The following is a 25,144-nucleotide window of genomic DNA, read 5'->3' on the forward strand; positions in this document are numbered from 1 at the left end:
GGGAGGGAACGCCGGCCGTGTGTCCGCGTGCTGGCGGCCTAGCAATGCGGCGTGCACAGCTGCTGCTGTCACTCTGGCTCTCCCTTGGCTGGCGCTGCCCCTCCCACCCTCCACCCCCACCCCCAACGGCCCTTCTCCCAGGGGCTCGTGTGCATGTTCACGGCAAGGCGGTGCCCAGTAGAGGTCTCCCCGACATAGTGTCTGCGTCTCCGCGCCTGTGCAGGCCGGCGGGCGCGGGTGGTAGTGGCTGAGCTGGGGACCCGGCCCTCCCAGGCCCCGGAGTTTGTGGTGGTGGACGTCCCTCCGCGAGTGCGTGTCGCTGTTGATCACCGCGAGGAGCCGGTGCCTCTCCAGGAGGAGACGCGTGGGCCGGTGAGGGGTGGGCCAGGTCGGCGTGAGGGGCTCTGCTCTGCGTGGGCGGGATTGGTGTGTGCCGGGCACCGAGCGGTGCGGGGCCCACGGAGCGCTCTCAGGGGACACTCGGACCCGGCTGGGCGGGCGGTGTCATTACACCCCGTCTGGCCGCAGGGCGGGGGGGGGGGGGGGGGGGGGCCATGACATTGCACCCCTAGTGGCTGTGGTTTGTATACGCACGTCTGATATTTCCTAGCGCTTCCTGCCTGTCCTCTCCACAAACCCTTCCCGACCACGAACCGAAGACATAACTGACAGGCTTTGGCAGGGGTGGGCAAACTTTTTGACTCAGGGCCACAATGGGTTCTTAAACTGGACCGGAGGGCAGGAACAAAAGCATGGATGGAGTGTTTGTGTGAACTGATATAAATTCAAAGTAAAGGAGCGGAGGGGAGAGCAAGAGAACCGGATAGAACGGCCGAACGATCCAGCCCACGGGCCGTAGTTTGCCCACGGCTGGTTTAGGGCAGTTAGATGTGCAGGAGAACTGGGCAGGTCACAGAGGCCCAGCGCCCACAGCCCCAAGGACAGCCGCCCTGAACGGGTGAGGGGGAGGCCGGTCTTGGTGTTGTGCATTCTTTTTTCTTTCTAGACGATCTTTTCATTCACTGATTGATTTCAGAGGGAGGGGGACGGAGAAACGCCCATCTGCTGTCCCGCTGACACGTGCTTTCATTGGTTGACTCTAGTGCAGCCGTGGGCAAACTACGGCCCGTTCGGCTGTTCTATCCGGCCCGCGGAGCCGAAAGAGCGGAGGGTTCTCTTGCTCTCCCCTCCGCTCCTTTACTTTGAATTTATATTAGTTCACACAAACACTCCATCCATGCTTTTGTTCCGGCCCTCAGGTCCAGTTTAAGAACCCATTGTGGCCCTCGAGTCAACAAGTTTGCCCACCCCTGTGAGTCTAGTGTGTGCCGGACGGGAGCCAACCCTCAACCTTGGAGGATCGGGAGGGCGCTCTAGCCCACGGAGCCCCGGCCAGGGCCCTGGTGTGGGGCACGCTATCGACATGGTGATCCAGAGCCCTGGTTGCTTCAGGGCCGGCCCAGGGGCTGTGCCTTCTGTGCGTTTGGACGACCGTGTGATGACGTGTCCACCGTGAGGATGTCACAGAACGCTCACCGCCCTGAGCCGTGCTCACCCGTCCCCCTCCTCCCCTCCGGCCCCGTCCCTGGTCCCGGACGCCCCGGAGCTGCAGCCACACGGCACGTGGCCCCGTCAGATGGCCCCTCGCACTGAGTCACGGGCCTCTGAGCTTCCGCATTTCTTTTTATGCCCGACGGCTCGTTTCCTCCTGTGGCTGAACAGGACCGTGTGGCCTGCGTCCAGGCCAGCTCTCTCCAGGGCAGACCCCCATTCCTTTGGCGGCCACAGGACACGCGTGGCCGAGTGGAATTAACCTCAGGGCTCCGTTAACGGCTGTCCGTGTCCGCTGCCGGCTCCGTGTCCCCAAAGCCACTGGCTTTGCAGGGTGTGTGTTCTCTGTGCCGCAGTCATTGGTTCACTTACGCTCTCGCCCGCCTTACGTCCCCGTGGGGCTGAGGGCACCGGGGAAGGCGGGGTCCTGCTTGCCGGGCCTCCCAGTGGGAGAAGTGAGCGGAAGCCAGCGGTTCTGCAGAGTGGAGGGGCTTCTGTGTGTGTGCATGTGTACACATATCTGTGCATGAAGGTGCACGCACACGTGTGTGTGTGCATGTGTGCGCACATGCGTGTGTTGGTAGGTGAAACCAGCAGAGAAGGTGGTTCTGGAGAGGGGAGGGGCTGCTGCATGTGTGTATGTGTGCACACACATGCGTATGTGTATGTGTGTATACATTTGTGTGTGCATGCATGTGCATGTGTGAGAGGACGGGTGCCAGCAGAGTGCCCCTGCCCCAGGCGAGGGCATGAGTCAGATCCGGGCCAGTAATAAGCGTCCCAGAAGGAAGGGCCGCGTCGGCTCCTGGAGGAACTTGGTAACGAGTTATAAATAGCCTCTGCGGCTGGGACCGAGGTCGCCTGCCTCCCCCGCAGCCACTGGACGGTTAGTCAGACCTCAGACCGGGTTCCGTGCTGTGCGCCTGCAGCGAACTCGGGACAGGGCGGGCGGCGGGGGGGTGTGGGGGCTGCGCCTGGGCGCTGGGTCCTGCCGTCCCCTCACCGCCCTTCCTGCCGGGAACAGCCCTCTGGCCGCCCTGCACGCGGCGAGCCCAGCGCCAGCTGCCCTCAGAGCACCTTCTCCTTCACACACTTCCATTCCCTCCACCTCCCGTCCCTCCACACACTCCCGTCCCTCCACCTCCCGTCCCCTCCACGTGCTCCCGTTTCCTCCACGTGCTCCCAGCCCCTCCACCAGCCCCTCCACGTGCTCCCATCCCTCCACGCGCTCCCATCCCTCCACCTCCCGTCCCCTCCACCTCCCGTCCTCCACCGCCCGTCCCCTCCACGTGCTCCCGTTTCCTCCACGTGCTCCCAGCCCCTCCACGTGCTCCCGTCCCTCCACGCGCTCCCATCCCTCCACCTTCCGTCCCCTCCACCTCCCGTCCTCCACCGCCCGTCCCCTCCACGTGCTCCCAGCCCCTCCACGTGCTCCCGTCCCCTCCACGCGCTCCCGTCCCCTCCACACACTCCCGTCCCTCCACCTCCCGTCCTCCACCTCCCGTCCCCTCCACGTGCTCCCGGCCCCTCCACGTGCTCCCGTCCCCTCCACGCACTCCTGTCCCCTCCACACGCTCCCAGCCCCTCCACCTCCCGTCCTCCACCTCCCGTCCCCTCCACGCGCTCCCGGCCCTCCAGTTCTTAGACAAGGAAGCCGAGCCCCAGGGCGGTTAAAGCCTGTAACCGTGTCTCCTGGGCCTGGGTTAGCGGTGGCCTCGCGTCTTTCCGGGGGGAGGACCGTGGTGGCTGAGGGACTGCATCCCCCGTCCCCACACACAGCTCTGGCTGGGAGCGAGGCGACTGCCTCAGTCCCTGCGTGGAAATAGCCCTGGGAGGAAGGAGGCCTGGGTGTGGCTGGGAGCGAGGCGACTGCCTCAGTTCCCGCGTGGAAATAGCTCGGGAGGAAGGAGGCCTGGGTGTGGCTGGGACCGTGGGAGCCTGGTGACCCCGCCGAGCCCCCTCCTTCTCCGCATGGCGCCGTGGGAAGGGTGGGCCCAGCTCCCACGGGCAGACCTGGGTGCCGGTTCTTGGCAATGGAAGAGGAAACGCTGTGTGTGAGCGGCAGGTATCCTCCTCCAGAAGGGCCTCCACGGTTTCGTTCAACTCGCAGGCGTCCTCCAACTCCGGCCCGCGGGCCACATGCGGCCGCCGAGGACATGGATCCGGCCCTCCGGGGCCCGCTGCCTGTCCTGCTTCGCAGCCGACGCGTCCCGGGCCCGCAGTGCGCATAGGAATTTGTTCATAGTTTTTTTTTTAAACTATAGTCCGGCCCTCCCACGGTCTGAGGGACAGGGAACTGGCCCCTGTTTACAAAGTCTGAGGACCCCTGCTTTGGATGGAAAGGCGGTTGGCTGTCGTGGGCCCACGGGGTGTTGCCTTTGCCTCCGGCTGGCGCTGCCGGCAAAGCCCGCGCACTTTGGGGACAGTGGCCCTGAGGAAAGTGAGTCCCTGGGGGACCCTCCCTGCTGCACCTGGGTGGGAAGGAAGTGGGTGTGTCCGCGCCCCTCCAGGGCGTCGGGCAGGTGTGTCCCCACTTCCCAGGGACTCGGCACCTGCCCGCAGCTGGTACAGGTTCCAGGTGGGGTCTGCCTGCGCCCTGCCTCTGTCTCTGGTGGCCGAGCCTGGTGGCCCGGTTCTCCCTGCAGCCGCTGTGGGTCCCTCCCAGGCCTGGCTGCCTGGCTACGCTGTGGACAGCCACCTCCTGCCCCCGCCCCCGCCGTCCCCTCCCTTCCCCTCCCCTCCTCGAGCCTTGGTCCCAGGCCTCCCCTCCCCCAGGACAGAAAGCACCGAGCCTTTCCCTCTCCTGCCCTGTGTCCGCCCAGAACCTTCCAGGACCTGGGCCCGCATTTTGGACGAATGACACCCATGCCCCAGAGGTGACCTTGGGACTCACGGGTTTGGGTGGGGCCGGGCCAGGCCCCCCGAGCTCCCATTCGGTTCCTTCCTTCGTGACCGGCACGGAGCACTCATGTCAGACCCGGTGAGACTCCTGCCCAGGTCACCTCAGCTCAGCCAGCTGAGACAGGAAGAGCGGGGCATAGCCGGGCGGGGCTCCCCAAGGTCAGGGCCCGGGGCTGCAGCGGGGCGGGCTGGCAGCCACTTGGGGAGAAAAGGCTTTGTGCGCTGCGTCTGGGGTCTCGCCTGCCCCGTTTTAAATCAAGGGTCACCTGTGAGGACAGGCCCTGAGAGGAATTAGTGGGTGTGGGTGCCCCTGTCAGGGCTGGTGTTCGGGGCCTCGGGGCCGCGTTCCCTCTCGGGAGGCCTTTGTGAAGTGGGCACGGGTGTGGGGGGTGACATGGCCGTGCTCGGTCTTGAACCCCAGCCAGGACCAGGGGGAGCCGTGGCTGGTTGAGGGGCTCAGACGCGTCAGGGCGTGTGGCTTCCTGCGGCTGCGGCGTGGAGGCCGCGGTTAGGACGGGACAGCTGGCGGCCCGCGGCCTGTTGGTCGCACGGCGTGGCTCCGGTGGAACGTGGTCCCAGCAGCTGCCGGTGCTCCCGGTAACCGATCGTGAGAGATCAGGGCGGTGGTCCGGCTCCCGTGACCGAGTCAGCGTGCCCCGCTGTCCCTGTGCGTCTACGTGTGCGCCGCTGGGGGTGCCCGCAGGGGACAGGCACAGGCGGGACGGCAGGACACGCGTGGGCTGCTGTGGGGTCCGCTCTCGTCCAGGCCGCGACCTGGACCTCGGTCCTCGGGCCTCCCAGCCGCGTGAGGATGGAACAAGGCCGCAGGTGCGCCCTCAGCTCTGGTCCACACAGAGAACGTGGACGGCAAGTCTGCGCTGGTCAGCGTCGGAGGCAGCGAAGGGCTCCATCCCCACAGCCTCCGCGGCCTTTTCTTCTCTTCCTGCCGTCTGGGGGAGAGCCGTGGGGGGGGGAGCCGTCTGGGGGAGAGCCGGGGTGGGGGGGGAGCCGTCTGGGGGAGAGCTGTGGGGGGAGAGTCATCTGGGGGGAGAGCCGGGGTGGGGGGGGGAGCCATCTGGGGGGAGAGCCGTGGGGGGGGAGCCATCTGGGGGAGAGCCGGGGGGGGGGGAGCCGTGGGGGGGAGCCGTCTGGGGGGAGAGCCGTGGCGGGGGGAGCCGTCTGGGGGGAGAGCCGGGGGGGGGGGAGCCGACTGGGGGGAGAACAGTAGGGGAGCCGTCTGGGGGAGAACAGTAGGGGGGAGCTGTCTGGGGGGGAGAGCCATTTGTGGGGAGAGCCGTCTGTGGGGAGAAGAGTAGGGGGGCCGTCTAGGGGAGAACAGTAGGGGGGCCGTCTGGGGGGAAGCCGTCTGGGGGAGAACAGTAGGGGGGCCGTCTAGGGGAGAACAGTAGGGGGGCCGTCTGGGGGAGAACAGCAGGGGAGAGCTGTCTTGGGGGAGAGCGGTCTGGGGGAGAACAGCAGGGGGGCCGTCGGGGGGGGGAGAGCATCTTGGGGGAGAGCCGTCTGGGGGAGGACAGTAGGGGGGCCGTCTGGGGGGAGAGCCGTCTGGGGAAGAGCCGTCTGGGGGAGAACAGTAGGGGGCCATCTGGGGGAGAGAACCCTCTTGGCTAAGTCCTGTGTTTCCAGGTGGCTGGTCCTTGGAGGAGGCCGTGGCCCCAACATGTGGGGTGGGCAGGGCGGCGCCACCCATCCCAGGGTGCAGGTGCAGGCCCTCACCGGGCGGCGGCACGGCGTCTTCCTGGGCCTGTGGTTCCTCACGGAGGAGAATCCCTCTGAAACCGAGTCGGTGTTTCCTGAACTGGAGGCTGCACTCCTGTTGTTTCATTCAAGGGAGGGCGAGGGCGGCTTCTGTGAAAGGTGACACCAGGGCTCAGGTGACACCCCAGGGCGAGGGCCCCACTCAGCTCCGGCAGCTGCACCTTTGTGTGCGCCCTGATGGTGTGCACACGTACATGCATGCACGCGGTGTGCATGTGTACACACATCATGTGTGCGTGCATGTGCCCATGGTACGTACATGCACGCATCGTGGGTGGGCGTGGTATGCGTACACGTATGCACAGTGTTGTGCGTAGATACATGCATAGCCCGTGCATGTGTGTGCCTGCATGCGCAGGAGGCCATGGGGGACACTGGGGAGGCGGTGAGGATGGTGAGCACTGAGGTTCAGGAGGCGGGGACACGGTGACGGTCACATGTAGGAAGGGGGGCAGGCGTGAGGCCGGAGCCATGGTGCGGCCCCTACAGGAGAGCCCGCCTCTGAGCCCAAGGTGCTGGCGAGAAGTCAGGGACCCCCCCCCCCCACCCCCTCCGGGAGTGAGCAGGACGGCGGGACCCCACCAGAGCCCAGGCCAGCCGTGGGCAAACTACGGCCCGCGGGCCGGATCCGGCTGTTCTATCCGGTTCTCTTGCTCTCCCCTCCGCTCCTTTACTTTGAATTTATATTAGTTCACACAAACACTCCATCCATGCTTTTGTTCCGGCCCTCCGGTCCAGTTTAAGAACCCATTGTGGCCCTCGAGTCAAAAAGTTTGCCCACCCCTGGCCCAGGCCTTTCCGGGCGATGGCTCCTGGTTCCCGCTGCGGGAAGGGCCTGACCTTGTCCCCAAAGGGCCCGGGTTTCCAGGAAGCTGGCACCTCTCGGCGCACAGGCTGCCTCTATCCCCGCCCCTCCCGCCGGGAACCGCCGGCTTGGGCTTTTGTCCGCGCGGGCGGGGAAGAGGCGCCGGGACTTCTGGGAAAGGCGGCGGTTGGAAGACGGGCACATTGGGCTCCCTTCACGGCACTCCTGGCCGCTCCCTCGTGTCTGATCCCCTGAGGGGGCACCTCGCAGATGGAGCGAAGCCGCCACCTTGCCGGCCCAGCCCCCCCGCGCCCGCCGCCTCTTCACGGCCGGTTTGGTGGCGGCCAGTCGCCTGGGGGGGGGGGGAGGGGCACTGGGTGTCGGCTGGTGCCCGGGCAGCGCAGAGCCTGGCTAATGGTTAACCTCCGGCCGCAGGTGCTCACGGCCAGTCGCCTGCTCTGCTCCGTCCGAGTCAGAGGCAGCGCGGCAGTGCAGGGTGAGGCCAGGCCTCGGATCCGCGCAGCGTTCAACTAGGGGGGCCTTTTACCTGCCAGAGGGGCCCTGGTTAAAAACGCACACAGCAGCCTGTCCCCCCACCAAAATACAAGTCTCTGCCGATGAGCAGCGGCCCCTCTGCAAACAGGACGCCCAGCAGCTGGGGCAGCGGCTGTCCTTCGTCTCCCCCATCCTCCTCGGCTATTATAACGGGGCTATCACAGCGCGTCCCCTCCCCAGGGGGTGAGCAAGCAGCTCCGTCAAAACAAGAAGCCCGTCCTCATGAGACTGTGTCCCATTCAGAGACTCCCCTGGGCACAAAGGTGTGGTTCCGGCCCCGTGCATGGCGGCCAGCGGGCGTCTCCACCAGCCCCTCGGGGCACCCAGGCCCTGGGTGGGGGTCCAGCCTCGGTGTTGACATGGCCTGAACCTGCAGCCGCACCCCCTCAGCTTTGTGACTTGGGGCGTCCTTTTCTGGTCTAAACAATAGACTTTCAAAAGTACTTGACGAACAGCCCGCCCTGGCCGGTGTGGCTCAGGGGACAGAGCGCCCGTCTGCGGACTGAAGGGTCCCGGGTCCGATTCTGGTCAAGGGCACAGGCCCGGGTGGCGGGCTCCGTCCCCAGTAGGGGGCGTGCAGGAGGCAGCCGATGGCTGGCTCTCTCTCATCGTGGATGTTTCTGTCTCTCTCTTCCTCTCTGAAATCAGTCAAGAGATATTTAAGAAAGAAGATGAAAAAAGAAAAAAGCCAAACAGCCGCCCGCTCCCTCCGTCGCCGTGGGCGGTGCTGGCGGCTCGTCTGAGAGCTGGCGAATAGGGAAGCCGTGGAGGGTTCAGAGCCTTCCCGGGCTGCACGTCCTCGGGTTAAACACGGATGCGCCGCTTTTCTGTGACGGGAGGTCCTGTGACAAATGCGGAGGGGGCAGCGCGGGGCCACGCCAAGTTTCAGATCCCCTCGGCCGGGCCCTGCCGTCCCCTTCCTGGCCGCAGAAGGAAGCGGGCAGGGTCACGGGCCTCGGGCAGGGTCACGGGCCTCGGGCAGGGTCACGGGCCTCTCGGGCAGGGTCACGGGCCTCGGGCAGGGCCACGGGCCTCTCGGGCAGGGGCTGCCCTCGGCCGGGCCCGTGCCCACAGCCCGTCGTCACCCAAGCCCAGGCCCACCCACAGCTGACGGGAGACGCAGGCCAGGGACCTGACCTGACCCGGGGGCTCCGCCGGCCCCAGAGGGGAACCTGCTGGGCGAGGAGCCCATGGTTTGCGAGACGTGGCAGGAGGAGGAGGAGGAAGACCGTCCGGGCGTGAACCGGAGGCGGCGTGTGACGGGAACTCTGCGACTGGATCTGGGCCCCGACTCAGGTCACCGGGCTGTGGGGAAGCAGCCCGAGCCGGAGCGGGCCGGCCGAGGCCCACGCATTCCTCGGCTCCGGGGCCTGGGTGCGGCCTCCAGGCCGGCGATTCCGGGAAGACCCCACACCCGCTAGGTTCGTCCATCAGCACAGGACACCGATGGACACGTTTTCTGGCATGGCGACATTTGCTCCATAAACAGCCACAGAGCGAGTGGCACACCGGCCGGTGCGCCTGCTCGCCTGGGAACCCTCCCCCGTCCTGGGGCGGCGAACTGGGATGTGACTGGCCGCTCTGGGCCCAGGCGCGCCGCCCGTGAGGGCAGGTGTTAAAGGTTCATGTCACAACGTCCACGCCGCAGGAGCGAGGCGGGGGTGGATGTGTGTGAGGCGGTGAGCTCCCCGTCCTGTGGTTAGACGGCCGTGTCACGGCACCCCCCTCCGGCTCCTCCACGCGGAGACAGTTCTGCTCAGCAGTGTGACCCCGAGAGGCGTGGGGGGGGGGGGGGCGTTCTCCCGCGATGCTGTTGGGACAGACGGATGTGGGGACGCCAGAACTGCGACGTCTCCCAGATTTCCCCGGGCGAACCCGGCATCGGAGGGTGCGCAGATCCGTGCCGGTCAGGTCCCAGCCGAGCCTTGTGAGTGTGGGTTTGTGTTGGCGGGTGTGCCGGCCGCCACAGTGCATCGTGGTACCCACGTGCGCCCTCCTGCACGGGCGCCACCGGGCACCGGCCACGGCTGGGCAGGCGGCGGGCGCTCTGCAGCCGGTGCAGCTCGCAGGCTGGCGGGGACCAGGGTCTTGGGGGGCTGCAGTTGGGCGTCGTTTTGTGGGTTTTGTGCTTTTTGTTGGTGCTTTAACTGGGGAGAACGGCCCGTCTCTAGTGCGGATGCTGTCCTGGTCCCAGGGACTGGTCGGAACGGGACGGCTGCAGTTGATGAGGTGTTGATTGATTAGGGGTGGTTAGGTGTTGACTAGGGATTGGTTAGGTGTTGATTAATGAGGGATTCATTGGGGTTCATTAGATGTTGATTAGGGATTGATTAAGTATTGGTTAGGGATTGATTAGGTGTTCAGTAGGGATTGATTAAGGATTGATTGGTTAGGGGTTCATTATGTGTTGGTTGATTGTGGATTAATTAGCAGTTGATTAGGGATAGATTGGGGATTGATCAGGTGTTGATTAGATAGCGATTAGGTGTTGATTAGGGATTATGTGTTGGTTAGGGATTGGTTAGGGATTGATTAGGAGTTGATTGACTAGGGATTCACTAGGTGTGCATTAGGGGTTGATTAGGTGTTGGTTAGGGATTGATTGATTAGGTGTTGGTTAGGGATTGATGAAGAATTGATTAGGAAAAAAAAGAATTGATTAGGTATTGGTTAGGGATTGATTGATTAGGTGTTGATTAGGGATTGATTATGTGTTGGTTAGGGATTCATTAGGTGTTCACTAGGGGTTGATTAGGTGTTGGTTAGGGATTGATTAAGAATTGGTTAGGGACTCATTAGGTGTTGATTGATTAGGTGTTGATTAGGGGTCTTCAGACGGCCCCATTGTTCCCACCTAAGATCTGTCCTTTCCTTGACTTGCCCGTCACAGGGGACAGGCCCAGCCCACTCTCCCACAGCCTCTCCCTGAGGGCGGGGGCAGCGAGGAAGAGCCCCAGCTGGGAGGGTCGTGGCCGAGGCTGCCCGGTCCTGACTCCTGGGCACAAGGTGGGCCCGAGTCCCAGCTCTGCGCTCGCCAGCTGCACGGCTTTGGCTGCCGGGCCTCCCCACACCAGGCCTGTGCCTCAGCTCCCTTTCGGCAAAGTTGGGGAGGGGAGGGGTCCCGGCTGTGGGTGCTGGGAGCCCTGAGAGCGGGGGCAGGCGGCTCAGCGTCGCTCTGGGCAGAGTGGCTGTGCGTGCGGCTGTGACCGTTACGCTCCTCCTGTGGTGACAGTGGTGAGGAGGGGCCCCCGCGATGAGGAGGGGACCCCGCGATGAGGAGGGGACCCCGCGATGAGGAGGGGACCCCGCGATGAGGAGGGGACCCCGCGGTGAGGAGGGGACCCCGTGGTGAGGAGGGGACCCCGTGGTGAGGAGGGGACCCCGCGATGAGGAGGGGCCCCCGCGATGAGGAGGGGACCCCCGCAGTGAGGAGGGACCCCCGCAGTGAGGAGGGGACCGCACGGTGAGGAGGGGACCCCCGCGATGAGGAGGGGCCCCCGCGGGCACAGGATCCTGACACGTAGGAAGGATCGAACTTGTAGCTGGTTCTTGAACCGAAATAGCCGTCAACTTGCAGTCTCCTAACCACGTTTCCTTCTCCGTAAACTGTAACGTTTGTGTCTGAAACGGACCGGTCACCTTCTGCCTCTGAGGCGCCCCAGTCTGTCTGGGAGTTCAGGCGGGGTTGGGGTTCCCCTGTCCTAGTTTGGAGCAGCGCACCCCCAAGTGAGCCCTTAGAATTCCCGCCTGGGCTTCCTGGAGCTGCTAGGAAAGCGCCAGGAGGCTCACGGATCACCTGCGCACGTCCACCCTCCGGTCCGCTGCCCCCCGCCATCTCGTCCAGGGCTCGGGGCGTGCGCCCCAGGCTCCAGGGTCCGGTCTGTGCTCGCGGCAACAACGGCTCTTCCCTTCCAGCCCTCTTGGGTCTGCGCAGTGTTTCCTCGACCCTGGCAGGAGCCCGGCGCCCGCCCCCCACCCCCACCCCGGGGTGAGCAGCTGGGCAGACCCGGGGAAGGAGGAGGCGAGGCCCTGGGCCTGGGGCCGGCGAGCAGGCTGGTGGCAGGGGTGGCTCCTGGGCCAAGGGGCTGACTATCAGGGAGGGCCTGGCAGGCGGTTGTGCTGAGACCTTGTCACTTGGTGAGAACTGAGGGCGAGAAGGAGTGAGCGCCTGGGGCAGTGGTGGGGGGGCAGGCTGCCAGGGGCCTCCACCCTCCGTCAGCGGGCGTCCGGCTGCAGCCGGCTGCTGTCTGTCTCTCTGTCTGTCTGTCTGTTTCCTTCTGTCTGTCTCCTTCTGTCTGTCTCTGTTTCTCTTTCTCTCTGTTTCCCTATTTCTCTGTTTCTCTAGAGTCTAGACCAGCCGTGGGCAAACTACGGCCCGCGGAGCCGAAAGAGCGGAGGGTTCTCTTGCTCTCCCCTCCGCCCCTTCACCAGCAGCAGTGTTAACATGGCAACGTCGGGAAACACAGCCGCAGCTCCTTCTTCTGAGCTCCTTCTTCATTCAGTAGAAGGAACAACATCTCCATCTTCCAGAGGCTCCTTGGAATGCCCGCGGACGCGTCCCCGACATCACCCTGGGAATGCGGAGACACATCATCGTGGTGATGTAGGGAGACACCCCCCTGGAGAGCACAGTATTAGAGCATTAGCTAAAAAGGAGACCAACAACACTGTTCCCACTGAAGTGGATGTTTTAAAGACCAAAAACCTTTCAACCCAGTCTACATTGCCATCTACATCGACGTCCCGGGCATAATTTGGAAGTTGCACTAAAGAAAATGTTTAATTTACTGTTTACACATTTTGTTCTTTTCTATTTGTTTTAGTTTTAAATTATTTTATTATATTTAAGTGTAATTTGGAAGGCTTTTGTACCTTTCCTTTGTTAGGCAATTTTATTTTGCCTTTGCCATCTTCAATATAAGGTATGTTATTGTGCTATGATTCCTCCATTTTTTGAAGTTTCAAATTATAATAATTAGTGTTTACATTCTTCTTGTTAAAATGTTTGAAATGAATAAAACTATTGAAATAATAAAAAAAAAGACCATACCCTTTTATGTAATGATGTTTACTTTGAATTTATATTAGTTCACACAAACACTCCATCCATGCTTTTGTTCCGGCCCTCCGGTCCAGTGTAAGAACCCATTGTGGCCCTCGAGTCAAAAAGTTTGCCCACCCCTGGTCTAGACTCTGTGAGTCTCTCTGCATTTCTGTCTCTCTCTCTCTGTGTGTCTCTCATTGCAAGTTTCCCAAATGTGGGAAACGGGCTTCCACAGCCACAGTGGGGGGTCTGTACGCAGAGAACACGCTGGGAAACGCCGTCGGGGTTCACTGTCCGGTGAGCCCGCTTCCTCCCGGAGGCCTGGTCTGCAGACGGCACCGCCAGGCCTGTGCCGAGCCGGCTGTCCCCTGTGGTTCAGAGGCGTCCTCGATCGCTTAGAGGAACTGAAACTGACCTGACGCACAGAGGGCAGGTGTCCTGTCGGGAAGGACGGCCGATGCCCCACCGGGGGGCCCGCCTGCCCGCCTCCTGGCTGCCTCCTGGGGGCACAGCCACCCCCACTTCCTGCAGGAGGGAGAGCTGGGCCGTGGGAGCACGTGTGGGCTGGGGGGGTTCCTCCTGTCTTGGAATTCACTCTCTGGGACACATTCTGTCTGTCTGTCTGTCTGTCTGTCTGTCTGTCATGGCGCCAGCACAGTCCGGGCGGGCGGGTGCAGAGGCGACGGAGGCGCGGCCCCTCCCTGCCCGTCTTTGGGACCTGGGGTCACAGTTACACACACACCTAGCTCCTCCCTGCCTGCCTGGGCAGTGTCTTCTTTTTAAATGACTGTTCATGTGCGTTTTGTTGATTTGGGAGAGGAAGAAAGAGATAGAAAGTCCGTGGCGGGAGGAATCATTGCCCGGCTGCCGCCTTCTTGGAAAGGGGCTCACGCTCTCCCTGGGAGAGGATGGGGGGGTGGGGGACTTGCGCTCCGAAGCGGCAGGCCCTTCTCCTGGGAGACGGGGGTGGGGGTGGGGGTGGGGGAGGGGCCAAGAGGGTCCCGTGCGGAGTCGGTGCTCACCCGAGGCAGTCATGGGGATGCCGGACCAGCACGCCAGGGACAGGGGAGTCCCGTTCCCCCAGGCGGGGCCCCCAGGGCAGCCTGCGGAGTGAGTGTGCCGGGTCTGGAGGCCCCCGCGTGGCTGGGGGAGGAGTGGGCGGGTGTGGGCGGGCGCGTCCGGCCGTCTCTCTGTGTGTCTCTGCTGTCCGTCTCTCTGCATGTGTCTCTGCTGTCCGTCTCTCTGTGTGTCTCTGCTGTCCGTCTCCTCTGCGTGTGTCTCTGCTCTCCGTCTCCTCTGCGTGTGTCTCTGCTGTCCGTCTCTCCGTGTGTCTCTGCTGTCCGTCTCTCTGCATGTGTCTCTGCTGTCCGTCTCTCTGCATGTGTCTCTGCTGTCCATCTCCTCTGTGTGTGTCTCTGCTGTCCGTCTCTCTGTGTGTGTCTCTGCTGTCCGTCTCCTCTGTGTGTGTCTCTGCTGTCCGTCTCCTCTGCGTGTGTCTCTGCTGTCCGTCTCCTCTGCGTGTGTCTCTGCTGTCCGTCTCTCTGTGTGTGTCTGCTGTCCGTCTCTCTGTGTGTGTCTCTGCTGTCCGTCTCTGTGTGTGTCTCTGCTGTCCGTCTCTGTGTGTGTCTCTGCTGTCCGTCTCTCTGTGTGTGTCTGCTGTCCGTCTCCTCTGCGTGTGTCTCTGCTGTCCGTCTCCTCTGCGTGTGTCTCTGCTGTCCGTCTCCTCTGTGTGTGTCTCTGCTGTCCGTCTCCTCTGTGTGTGTCTCTGCTGTCCGTCTCCTCTGCGTGTGTCTCTGCTGTCCGTCTCTCTGTGTGTGTCTCTGCTGTCCGTCTCTCTGTGTGTGTCTCTGCTGTCCGTCTCCTCTGTGTGTGTCTCTGCTGTCCGTCTCCTCTGCGTGTGTCTCTGCTGTCCGTCTCTCTCTGTGTGTCTCTGCTGTCCGTCTCCTCTGTGTGTGTCTCTGCCTCCCGAGTTTTCTCCAATGAAGCAACGTGCTGCTCTGCCCTCGGCCAGCCGCACCTGGGAGACTCGGGTCCCGAGGGGGCCGCTGCGACGGGGCCGGCGGTGTAGGTGCTGGCACAGCCCTGGCCCAGAGGCAGACAGCATGGCTCGGGGAGCGACTGTCCTGTGCGGGCTGAGGGTGATGACCTCGCGCCCCTCAGAAGGGCCCGGGAGAGGGATGGGGCATCGGGGGGCGATTGGGGGACAGGCTGGTGCTGCTGTCCTTTCTCAGTTCACCTCCGAGGGTCAGTGACCGAGCCGCACAGCCTCGCTCAGGGGGCCTGGGCGGCCGCTGTCATCCCCAAGAGCCTGGGAGCGGGGGTGGGGTGAGCCGGGGTGGGCGCCCCGCCCCCTCCTCCCCGTGTTGGTTCCTGGTTTCCTGTCGGGAGGAAGGACAGAGGGAGGCTGGCGCCTGCCTCCCCGGAGCCGCAGGAGGTGTCTGTCCTGGGGGACCCCGTGCGCCCCCTTCTGCTTCTCGGGGAGGGTGGCTGCCATTGGGAGGACCCAGCTCCCTGCAGCCCTTCCCGTGTCCCGTGTTCCGTGTCCTGGTCCCCTCCCCGCCCGGGACCGGCCCTGCCTGCTGCTCTGGGGGCCGGCGCATGACCACCTGCGACCTCCCTGCGGGCGGCTCCGACCTGCTGGCCGGCTGTGAGGCCACGTCAGGGCAGCCGGGGCGGGGGCGCTGGACGCCGGCGGGACCGGAGGCTCTGGCCGAGCTGCGGGCACACGTGCACTTGGCTCTGGATCTGCGGCCGCCCCGCCCCTGCCCTCACTCTGCAGAGCGGCCCTGACCTGTGCCCGCATCCAGGGGGTCGGGCTTGACTGTGGGAAGCTCTGGGGACCGCCCCTCCCTCCTGCGTGTCCAGCGTCACAGCCTCCTCCTCCCGTAGGGCTCGGCGTCCCTCCCGGGTTCGGTGGCAGATGGGCACAGATAGGACCTCGGCTCCTGGGCGAGCTGGGCGGGAGGGTGTCCTCCAGGTTCTAACATCAGCCTCAGCCTCAGCCTCAGCCTCAGCCTCTGCCTCAGCCTCAGCCTCAGCCTCAGCCTCTGCCTCAGCCTCAGCCTCAGCCTCAGCCTCTGCCTCAGCCGCCAGCACTTAGTTCTCCGGTCCCTGCTCCCGTGGGCGAGGCCGAGGGCCAGTCCTGATAGCGACGCTGTCCTGTGTTCTGTTGGGGGGGGGGGGCGGGGGGTGCGGCTGGCCTCGGCCTCTGGGAAGCTGCGCCCCATCTGTCTCCTCGCGCTGGCGGTGGGACGGGCCCTCCCGGCTGCTCACGCGTCCAGCGGGGACGCGGGGAGTCGGAGTGCAGGCCCGTCCCCGCCGCGCACCTGAGAACAAGCCTTCGATTCACGGCTGGCATTTACTCAGCGTCAGGCCTGGCCTGATGCCGCTCTCGGCTGCACACGGGCTTCCTCGTTGAACCCTGGCTCAGCCCACGTCCCAGGTGAGGAGACTGAGTCACAGGGAGGCCAGGTGCACCCCCAGGGTCAGACAGCTTGGAGAGGGGAGGGGTGGGGTGGCCTCGCTCCGGTGCTGGGATTGCCCCAGGCAGTGTGCTTGCTGGGACACCGCCCGCCCGCCCACCCACCCACCCGCGGGCGAGTGCGGGAGTAAGCGAGGAATGAAGGAACGCCGCCTCCAGCTGTGTCGCTGATCGTGGCCTTTGAGAAAGGGCTCACATCCGTTCCCCCGGGGACATGACCGTGTGCGGGGGTTTCTGCTGATCGGCCGGCTGGCCGGGCCCCAGGCAGCCTGCTTCCTCGTCAGCCCGGCCCCGGCTCCGGTTACGTTGCGCAACGTCCCCTGTGTTCCTTTCCGCGGAGCGGTTCTCACAGCGGCCTTCGGGGCCCGTGTGCGCTGAGAGGGACACGCGGCTGTGGCTCCGGAATGCGGGCGTTCTCGCCACGTCCCCGGTCCTCGCCCCGGTTCCCAGGGACGCACCCGCCAGAGATCTTTTGTTGCTTCTCATCCAGACGCCAGAGAGGGCGCGGGCAGGCGGGTGGCAGGGGCCGGCCTTGCGCCTCTCCGGCCCGGGGACCGCGTGCTGCCCTTCCCCAGGTGAGCAGGAGGGGCTGGCCGGAGAGGCTGCGGGTCAGGAGTTAGTCAGCCAGGTGAGGCGGCTCCTGGCAGAGGTCGACCGGGTGCCCAGGGCTGCCTGGCCCCAGGGGCCTGTCTTGGGAGGCGGGGACTCCAGGAAACAGCATCAGTGGGAACGTGGGGAACCAGGACCCCAGCTGGCACAGCTGCTCAGCCCCCCAGTCAGCGAGCAAAGTCCAGGGGTCACTGCGGGGAGCCAGGCCGGGGCGGGGGGCGGGGCGGGGGGCGGGGCGTGTTCCCCGATTTCTCTGTCACTGACGCACAGCAGGAGGCTGTGCCAGGGACCGTTCTTCCTAAACATGCCCCGCCCATCTCTGCTTCTGTGAGATGTCTCGTCAGCCACTCGGGGACTTTCTGTCCCTAAAAGGAAGGCGAACGAGGATTTACCGCTGAAATGTATGGACAGCACCCTGTGCCTCTTACACGACCAGACCCTCCCTCCGGCACGGGCATCGGCGCGGGCATCGGCGGGGATCGCGCCTCCCTCCTCCTGCTGACCCGGGTCTGTGGGCCGCTGCTCCGCTGCCGCTGCTGGCGGACGGGCAGGGGGGTGGCTTCGTGGGGACGTAGAGCGCGGACAGGAGTCCACACCAGAGGCGTTCCTGTGCAGGTGAGGTCTGTTGTGAAGACCGTGGCAGCGGGACATGTGAATGGGGATCAGGGTCCCGTTGCTGGGGGGAGGCTGTCTGAGCTGAGAGGCTGAGGGTCAGGCGTTAGTCAACCAGGTGCAGTTTGCCCAGGAGAGTAGGGGCATGCCAGCCCCACATGGCATGTGCAGAGGCCCTGGGCAGGAGGGAGTGGGCCGTGTTGGGGGGACTGAGGGGCAGGGACGGAGAGTGAGGGTGGCTATGGGGCAGGGGCCGGCTCACCCGGGGCTCACGGGCCAGGCCAGGTCCCGCCCCTCACCCATCGCCGTGGACGAGGGACGCTGCTGTAGCATCGACCCCACACAGGTGTCACTTGCTGCCTGTGAATGTGCTCTCCCGGCCCTTCTGCCTGCAGGACGCACACCCAGGGCAGGCCCGCTGTGCGTGTGCATGAATGTGCGTGTGTGCGCATCTATGTATGTGTGTGCATGTGCATATATGTGCACACGTGTGTGTTCAGGAAGCACCCGCCTGCCCCCTGACATGGGACGCTGCCCCTGAGTGACCCTCATGCGGCACTTCCTCCTCCGTTCACAGTTCCTCTCCCATCGCTCGGTTCCCAGAGGTCACGTGAGAGCAGGTCACGTGGGCGGGAAGAGGCATTTGCTCCTGTGGGCCCTGCTCTGCAGAGGCGGGGTCTCAGGGTGCAGAGGGACTGAGTCTGGGTTTGGGCCAGACAGTCTAAGGGGGCACCAGGACCAAGAAAAGGCGTCCGGCCCCGCCCGCCCCGTGGGTAGCGCCTGGGAAGCCCCTCTGGGCTCTGCCTCTGTGGAGGGAGTGGTTTGTGTGGCTCAGACCTCCAGGGTCACTGTCCGCTGCTGAGAAACGGCCACATGGGCTCAGATCCACGCTGCACACCTGCACGTACAGGAAAAATGCGATCGAGCGTTCCAGAAACAAACTGAGGGCCGATGCAGCCTGCCCAGATGTCACCCGGGCGTGCGTGTGAGTCACGGACCCTTCCCGGTGCCGCGGGGAGTGGCGCTGTGGCCTAGCGTCCCCTGCCCGCGCGCCCGCCCCCTGGGTGACCCTGGCGTGACCCTGCATGTGGCTCACCGGGCCGCCGTGCTTGCTGTTACCGGCTCTCGCCGTGCGGGGAGCCCGTCCGTGCAGATGCCGCCGGCCCCGGCACTTCCGCGGACACGTTCCTGAGCTGCCGAGTCGCACGCGCCAGGCCTCTGGGTGCTGTCTCGCTGGCGGGCCGACCTGAGCGCGCTGCACTGCACGCTCACTGGGGTCGTTCTTGCTCTCCCAGGCAAACCTCTCCCTGTTGGGAGTTGTCTAGCCTGAGCCGTCCAAGCGTGAGGGCAGGGCCTCGGGCCAGCGTGCAGCCCCGGGCGACGGCACCGCCTGGGCGTGGCCCTGTGGCCACAGCGAGGGCCTCTGTCATCAGAGCCCCGGGCCCCGTCTGTCTGGCCCGCGGAGAACACGTCCTGTGTGGTCACCTTGGCCAGTGCCCAGACCCCTCCTCACAGGCCAGACGGCGAGGAAATGCGTCAGCCGGGGAAGACCCCTGGCCCGTGTGGACGAGCGGGGCCGTGGGGGGCGGGGAGGGCGCCCTCCGGTCCTGCCTCCGTGCGGGGGCCAGGATCACGCCTCTGTGGTTGGGGCTGGCTTAGGAGTTGCCTTGTGGAGATTTCAAAGAAGTGTGTGTCTGGTAGACCCTGAAGTGGCCTTGCCTTCATCCCGTCCCTCCTGTGGGAGCCACGTGAGCCGAGGGGACCTCAGGGGAGGGGTGTCGGCCTGTCTGAGAGGGGGCTCCGTCCACCCTGCTCGCAGGACCCGCGTCACCCATCAGCTGTGCGCCCGCTGGGCTGGTCCACAGAGCAGGGTCCCGGGGACGCGGTGCCGAGGGTGGGGGCTCCCCCGGAGGCAGGAGAGAAAGGGGCCCAGGCCGGGAAGGGCTTTCGGGAGAACTGGGGGGGCATCCCCGTTTCTGCCTCCTTGGCAGCACCGCACCTCTCCGAGCCTCGGTGTCCCCGTGGGAATACGTCCTGCAGTAGTTCAGTGTCCCCTTGGCGTATGACACACACGTGCACGCACACACAGGGGCAACAGTTCGTGTCCCCTTGGCGTATGACACACACGTGCACACGCACACAGGGGCAGTAGTTCAGTGTCCCCTTGGCGTATGACACACACGTGCATGCACACACAGGGGCAACAGTTCAGTGTCCCCTTGGCGTATGACACACACGTGCACGCACACACGGGCGTATGACACACACGTGCACACACACACAAGGGCAGTAGTTCAGTGTCCCCTTGGCATATGACACACATGTGCATGCACACAGGGGCAATAGTTCAGTGTCCCCTTGGCGTATGACACACACGTGCACGCACACACAGGGGCAATAGTTCAGTGTCCCCTTGGCGTATGACACACACGTGCACGCACACACAGGGGCAATAGTTCAGTGTCCCCTTGGTGTATGACACACACGTGCATGCACGCAGGGGCAATAGTTCAGTCCGCAGGCATCCTCAAACTACGGCCCGCGGGCCACATGTGGCCCGCCGAGGACATTGATCCGGCCCGCCGGGGGCCGCTGACTGTCCTGCTTAGCAGCCAACTCGTCCCGGGCCCGCAGTGTGCATAGGAATTTGTTCATAGTTGTTTTTTTTTTAAACTATAGTCCGGCCCTCCAACGGTCTGAGGGACAGTGAACTGGCCCCCTGTTTAAAAAGTCTGAGGACCCCTGGTTCAGTGTCCCCTTGGCGTATGACACACACGTGCACGCACACACACACAGGGCCTTGGCGTATGACACACACGTGCACGCACACACAGGGCCTTGGCGTATGACACACACGTGCACGCACACACACAGGGCCTTGGCGTATGACACACACGTGCACACACACACACACACAGGGCCTTGGCGTATGACACACACGTGCACGCACGCAGGGGCAGCCGCAGACCCGAGGCTTCCTTCCCGTGGACAGGCCTTGAGAAGGAAGTAGGTGCCTCAGCACAGCTGGCCGGGGAATGGTGGTGGCTCTGTGCCGAGAGCGCCTCCTGTCTGCGGAGACGAGCTTTCCCACATGCCGGGGCCCCGCCCCCTCTGGGGAGCCCGCCCGCTGCCGGCCATGGAGTTGTGACTCTTGTCCCGGGGCCCAGATCACCTGATAGACCGGACATCCTCCCAGGTGACGAGATGAGCCATAGCCCGTGTGACTGTCCATTTACGATCCACTGAGGAGGAGCCGCCGCCAGCTCCCTCCTTGGGGTCTGCGACGTGGACGGCAGGCCCGGAGGCCTCGGGGTGACCGTGTCTTCTCCTCCGCAGGCTCCGGGGCCCGCCTCGCCGTCCGTGTCTCCCCGCTGCCACAGACCGTCCAGGTGAGTGTCCGCCACGCCCTCGCCGGCGTCCCCGTCCTCGGCCAGACCGCACAGGCAGGCCTGGGCCGGGGGCCCGTCGGCACTGCAGTCACCTGGGTCTCTTTCCTTTTTAAAACACATGCTCACAGGGGACACGTGTACCCCGTTGCGTCTGCGTGTCTGATGCGGTCTCGCGCCCTTAGAGCCCAGGTCCTGGGCACGTGCCTGCCTTTCCGTAAATAATCGGACTCGTGGCTGTGAGCGTGGTTGGGGGTCCCAGACTTGGTTCTGGAGGGTGCACGGCCTTTCCTTACCTCACGCGTTCACAGACGTTGGCCTTGGCCTTGGCCCCTAAAAGCAGGCAGACTCCTGCCCTGGGTCTGTGTGTGAGGCGGAGGGAGACCCTTGGTGATGGTCAGTGGTCAGGGTCAGAAGCCGGGCTGACGGGGCCGGGTGACGGGTGCTGGTGCTGCTCGGAGGGGCGGCCGTGGGGTGCAGGTATTTCTAAAGGTGCCTTTATCCTCCCCAAATACAGACGAACGTGTTTGCGCAGGAAACGCTACGCTACCCGGGATCCCGCAAGCCTCGGTGTGGGAGGCAGCAGGGTGGGGGGCTGGCGTGAGTTCATTTCTGAGCCAGAGGGTGGTGCTTGCCGGGCTAGGAAGCCATGTTGTGTGTTTTTGAATTTTTCCAAAATGAAGAGAGACACTCAGGTAACCAGGGCAGTATATAGACCAACAATCGCCACAAAGCCCACAGCTGGAGGCAGTGGCCTTGACCCCACAGCCGGTGGCAGCGGCCTTGACCCCACAGCTGGGGGCAGCGGCCTTGACCGCACAGCTGGGGGCAGCGGCCTTGACCCCACAGCTGGGGGCAGCGGCCTTGACCGCACAGCTGGGGGCAGCGGCCTTGACCGCACAGCTGGGGGCAGCGGCCTTGACCCCACAGCTGGGGGCAGCGGCCTTGACCGCACAGCTGGGGGCAGCGGCCTTGACCGCACAGCTGGGGGCAGCGGCCTTGACCCCACAGCTGGGGGCAGCGGCCTTGACCCCACAGCTGGGGGCAGCGGCCTTGGCCGAGCTGGACTCACCTGCCCCGACGCCCACATCCTCTGTGGCTTCACTGCGGCTGCCCCCGTGCGGGTGACCTCGCACCTCTCCCCTGGACATTCTCTCTCCATCCCACACGCCCCTGCAGACCGGGGGTGCCCAGCTCGGTCCCCCCAGCACAGGGAGGGGAGGTCTGGTCCCACGCCCCTCCCCTCCCGCCCCTGCACAGCCAGCCCTCGCCCCAGCAGCTCCCCCTCTGCTGGCTGGCTCCTCCCGGCTCCCTCCCCCACGCCCCTCCTTACACCTGGGGTGGGGGCATCCCCTCTCCTCACAGAGTCCCTCCCCTTCCCCCCTCCCCCCCCCCCCGCCCACGGGACGGCTCCAGCCACCCTCCTCCCAGTGCCAGGCCCTTCCAGCCCCTCCATTGCCGCCGAGCTTCCTCCCCCTCCCTGGCCTGTGCCCCTCCCCCTGCCCCAGGTGCCACCTGCGGACCAGGCTGCAGGCTCCCAGCGGGGCCTCTGCACCCACACCTGCCATTCACTGCTCAGCTGCCAAGTGCTGAGCTGCCAGCGGGGTCGGGGACGGGGACGGGGACGGGGACGGGGACGGGGCGGGTGGGTCCCGCAGGCCAGGCTCTCTCCGCCCCGCCGCCCGCGAGGCCCCCTGCAGGGCCCCAGGCCCTGAGCACAGACAGGACGCCCGTACCGTCTGCGTGTCTGTGACGAGCCCACACCCAGGAAGCAGACTCAGCAGGTCCCCGAGTCCTGTCGGGGGTCCCTCACCCCGTCCCTCCCGCCTCTCCCCTAGGCCGGCGCTGAGCCCCACCATGGAGGACGGGCGCGAGCTGGACCTCACCTACATCACCGAGCGCATCATCGCCGTGTGCTTCCCCGCCGGCTGCTCCGAGGAGTCCTACCTGCACAGCCTGCAGGAGGTGACGCGCATGCTGAGGTCCAAGCACGGCGACAACTACCTGGTGAGCGGGGGGCAGGGGACGGGGCGCTGAGCGGGAGGATGGGGGACACTGAGCGGGGGACGGGGACGGGACGCTGAGCGGGGGACGGGGACGGGACGCTGAGCGGGGGGACGGGGGACGCTGAGCGGGGGGACTGGGATGGGGCGCTGAGCGGGGGACGGGGACGGGACGCTGAGCGGGGGACGGGGGGCAGGGGACGCTGAGCGTGGGGACGGGGACGGGACACTGAGCGGGGGGATGGGGGATGCTGAGCAGGGGCACGGGGGATGCTGAGCGTGGGGATGGGGGATGCTGAGCAGGGGCACGGGGGATGCTGAGCGTGGGGACGGGGGACGCTGAGCGGGGGGACGGGGACACTGAGCGTGGGGGCGGGGCGCTGAGCGGGGGGGCGGGGCGCTGAGCGGGGGGGGTGGGGGGGGGGTGGGGGGGGGACGGGGGACCAGAAGGCACTGCGCTGGCTGAGACGTGGGGACCGAGCGCTGTGATGGGTGCAGGCGGCCGCAGGTCATGGGACCAGAGCCGGTTACAGGAGGTGCCGGGTGTGTGGGCAGCGCCGTTTGTCCTGCCGCCCCTCGGAGGGTGGACATGGAATGGGTGGGGCTCCCTGAGCGGGCAGCCTGCTGTGGGGAGAGGTTCCGTCCCCCTGAAACGCACCGAGAGGGTGAGGAGGGCGTCAGGGCAGGGCTGGGGCGGCGGAGGCTCCCTCGTGTCCCACGCCCCGTGTGCCCTGCCCTCCGTGTTCACACGCCCCGTGTGCCCTGCCCTCCGTGTTCACACGCCCCGTGTGCCCTGCCCTCCGTGTTCACACGCCCCGTGTGCCCTGCCCTCCGTGTTCACACGCCCCGTGTGCCCTGCCCTCCGTGTTCACACGCCCCGTGTGCCCTGCCCTCCGTGTTCACACGCCCCGTGTGCCCTGCCCTCCGTGTTCACACGCCCCGTGCGGCCTGCCGCTCCCGTCCCACGTGGTCTCCGCTGAGTGGAGTCCCCTCCTTGCCCCCAGGCTCCCTTATCGCAGCCTCGGTCTCCGCCCTGATGACACCGAGCATTTACTGTCTCTGGTGCTTATCAGCCTCCTGGGAGGGCTGAGCCCAGCTGGGGAGGCCCCATTCCGCAGTCAGTGCTGCAGGGGGGAGGCCCTACCCCCATCCCGACCCACTGCTGTCCCTGGTCCCCCGGCCACGCTGTCCCCCGGCCACGCTGTCCCCCGGCCACGCTGTCCCCACCACCCTGTCCCCCGGCCACACTGTCCCCCGGCCACGCTGTCCCGGCCACGGCAGGGAGAGCTGTCGCCCTGGGATGGTGGCCGCCCTCAGTGCCTCGCTCCCTGCTCTCCCAGCTCCAGGCTCCGAGTCCCCGCCGCACGGGACGTCTGGGGCCTGGAGGGATCACCTTCACGCTGGGAGCGGCCTTGCTGGGTCCAGGCACCCCTCCCCGCAGAGTGGCTGGGGTGGGGCCTGCCTTTGGGGACAGGACCTTTCTGAGCTCTGAGGAGACACGTGGGTGTCACAGCCTGAGTGACACCCGCTGCCCTCGCTCTCCTGGGGACACCTGGGTGGAGTCCTCTGGCTGGACGGGGACAAGCAGCCTCAGGACCCACAGACCATGCCTCGGCCGGCCAGGGGGGACGTCCAGGGCCCGAGGAGCAGCCGGTCCAGTATAGGCACCCCCGAGGCCCGCGCCTGGCCCCGGGCAGCCCCACGCCGGCGTCAGCCCCTCCGCGCAGCTCCCCGGCTCCTTGCACCCCGGCCCCTGCAGCTCTGCTGTCCTCCTAAAGGGGAGGGGGGGAGGGGAGGAGAGGAAGGGGAGGGGAGAGGGAGGGGGTGGTGAGGCTGGTCCCCGCCCGCTTCTCCGTGATGCAGCGTGACGCGGTGGGTCCTCCAGCCAGGGCAGGACAGCCCCTCCGCGTGGCCCCTCCGAGGGAGCCCTGGGTCGCGTGCCCAGCCTTGTGTGTTTGTTTTATTTTGTGACAATGACACGCCTGTACCCTTCATCCTCTGTGACCCGCCTCGACCCCGCAGTGCGTGTGCGTGCCGTGGTGTCAGCCCCAGCACAGCGCGTCCGACACCGCCTGTCTCCCCCCCAGGTGCTGAACCTCTCGGAAAAGAGATACGACCTCGCCAGGCTCAACCGGAAGGTGCGCCCTCCGCCCTGCGCCCTCCGCCCTCCGTCCCGCACCCTGTGCCCTCCGCCCTCCGTCCTGTGCCCCACGCCCTCCGCCTTGCGCCCTCCGCCCTGCGCCCTGCGCCCTCCGCCCTCCGCCCTGCGCCCTCCGCCCTCCGCCCTCCATGTCGGGGACGTGTCTCAGGGATGCTCGTCCTGCGGTGCCCGTCCGCTCACTCCCCACCTGACTCCATGGCGAGATCAGGAGCGCGCCGCCCTGGTGACCCCTTCAAGTTAAACGTTTCTGCTTGAGACGA

At 65.6% G+C, this 25,144-nt stretch overlaps 1 protein-coding gene across 9 annotated transcripts in view; it reads left to right on the forward strand.

Moving 5' to 3' along the window:
- The window catches only part of TNS3 (tensin 3), a 127,636-nt gene that overhangs the window by 37,056 nt on the left and 65,436 nt on the right, over nucleotides 1-25,144 (forward strand). For 8 of the 9 annotated variants that reach the window (XM_080666954.1, XM_080666957.1, XM_080666952.1 and 5 more), the window contains 3 exons: nucleotides 20,671-20,723; nucleotides 22,559-22,727; nucleotides 24,811-24,861. In XM_080666954.1, the coding sequence (XP_080523080.1) occupies nucleotides 22,578-22,727; nucleotides 24,811-24,861 (201 nt within the window). In that variant the 5' untranslated portion in view covers nucleotides 20,671-20,723; nucleotides 22,559-22,577. The remainder of the gene's footprint in view (nucleotides 1-20,670; nucleotides 20,724-22,558; nucleotides 22,728-24,810; nucleotides 24,862-25,144) is intronic. The other variant, XM_080666955.1, reaches the window with a different exon arrangement.

The sequence above is a fragment of the Plecotus auritus genome, assembly GCF_963455305.1.
Source record: "Plecotus auritus genome assembly, chromosome: 4".
In the NCBI taxonomy this organism is placed as follows: domain Eukaryota; kingdom Metazoa; phylum Chordata; class Mammalia; order Chiroptera; family Vespertilionidae; genus Plecotus; species Plecotus auritus.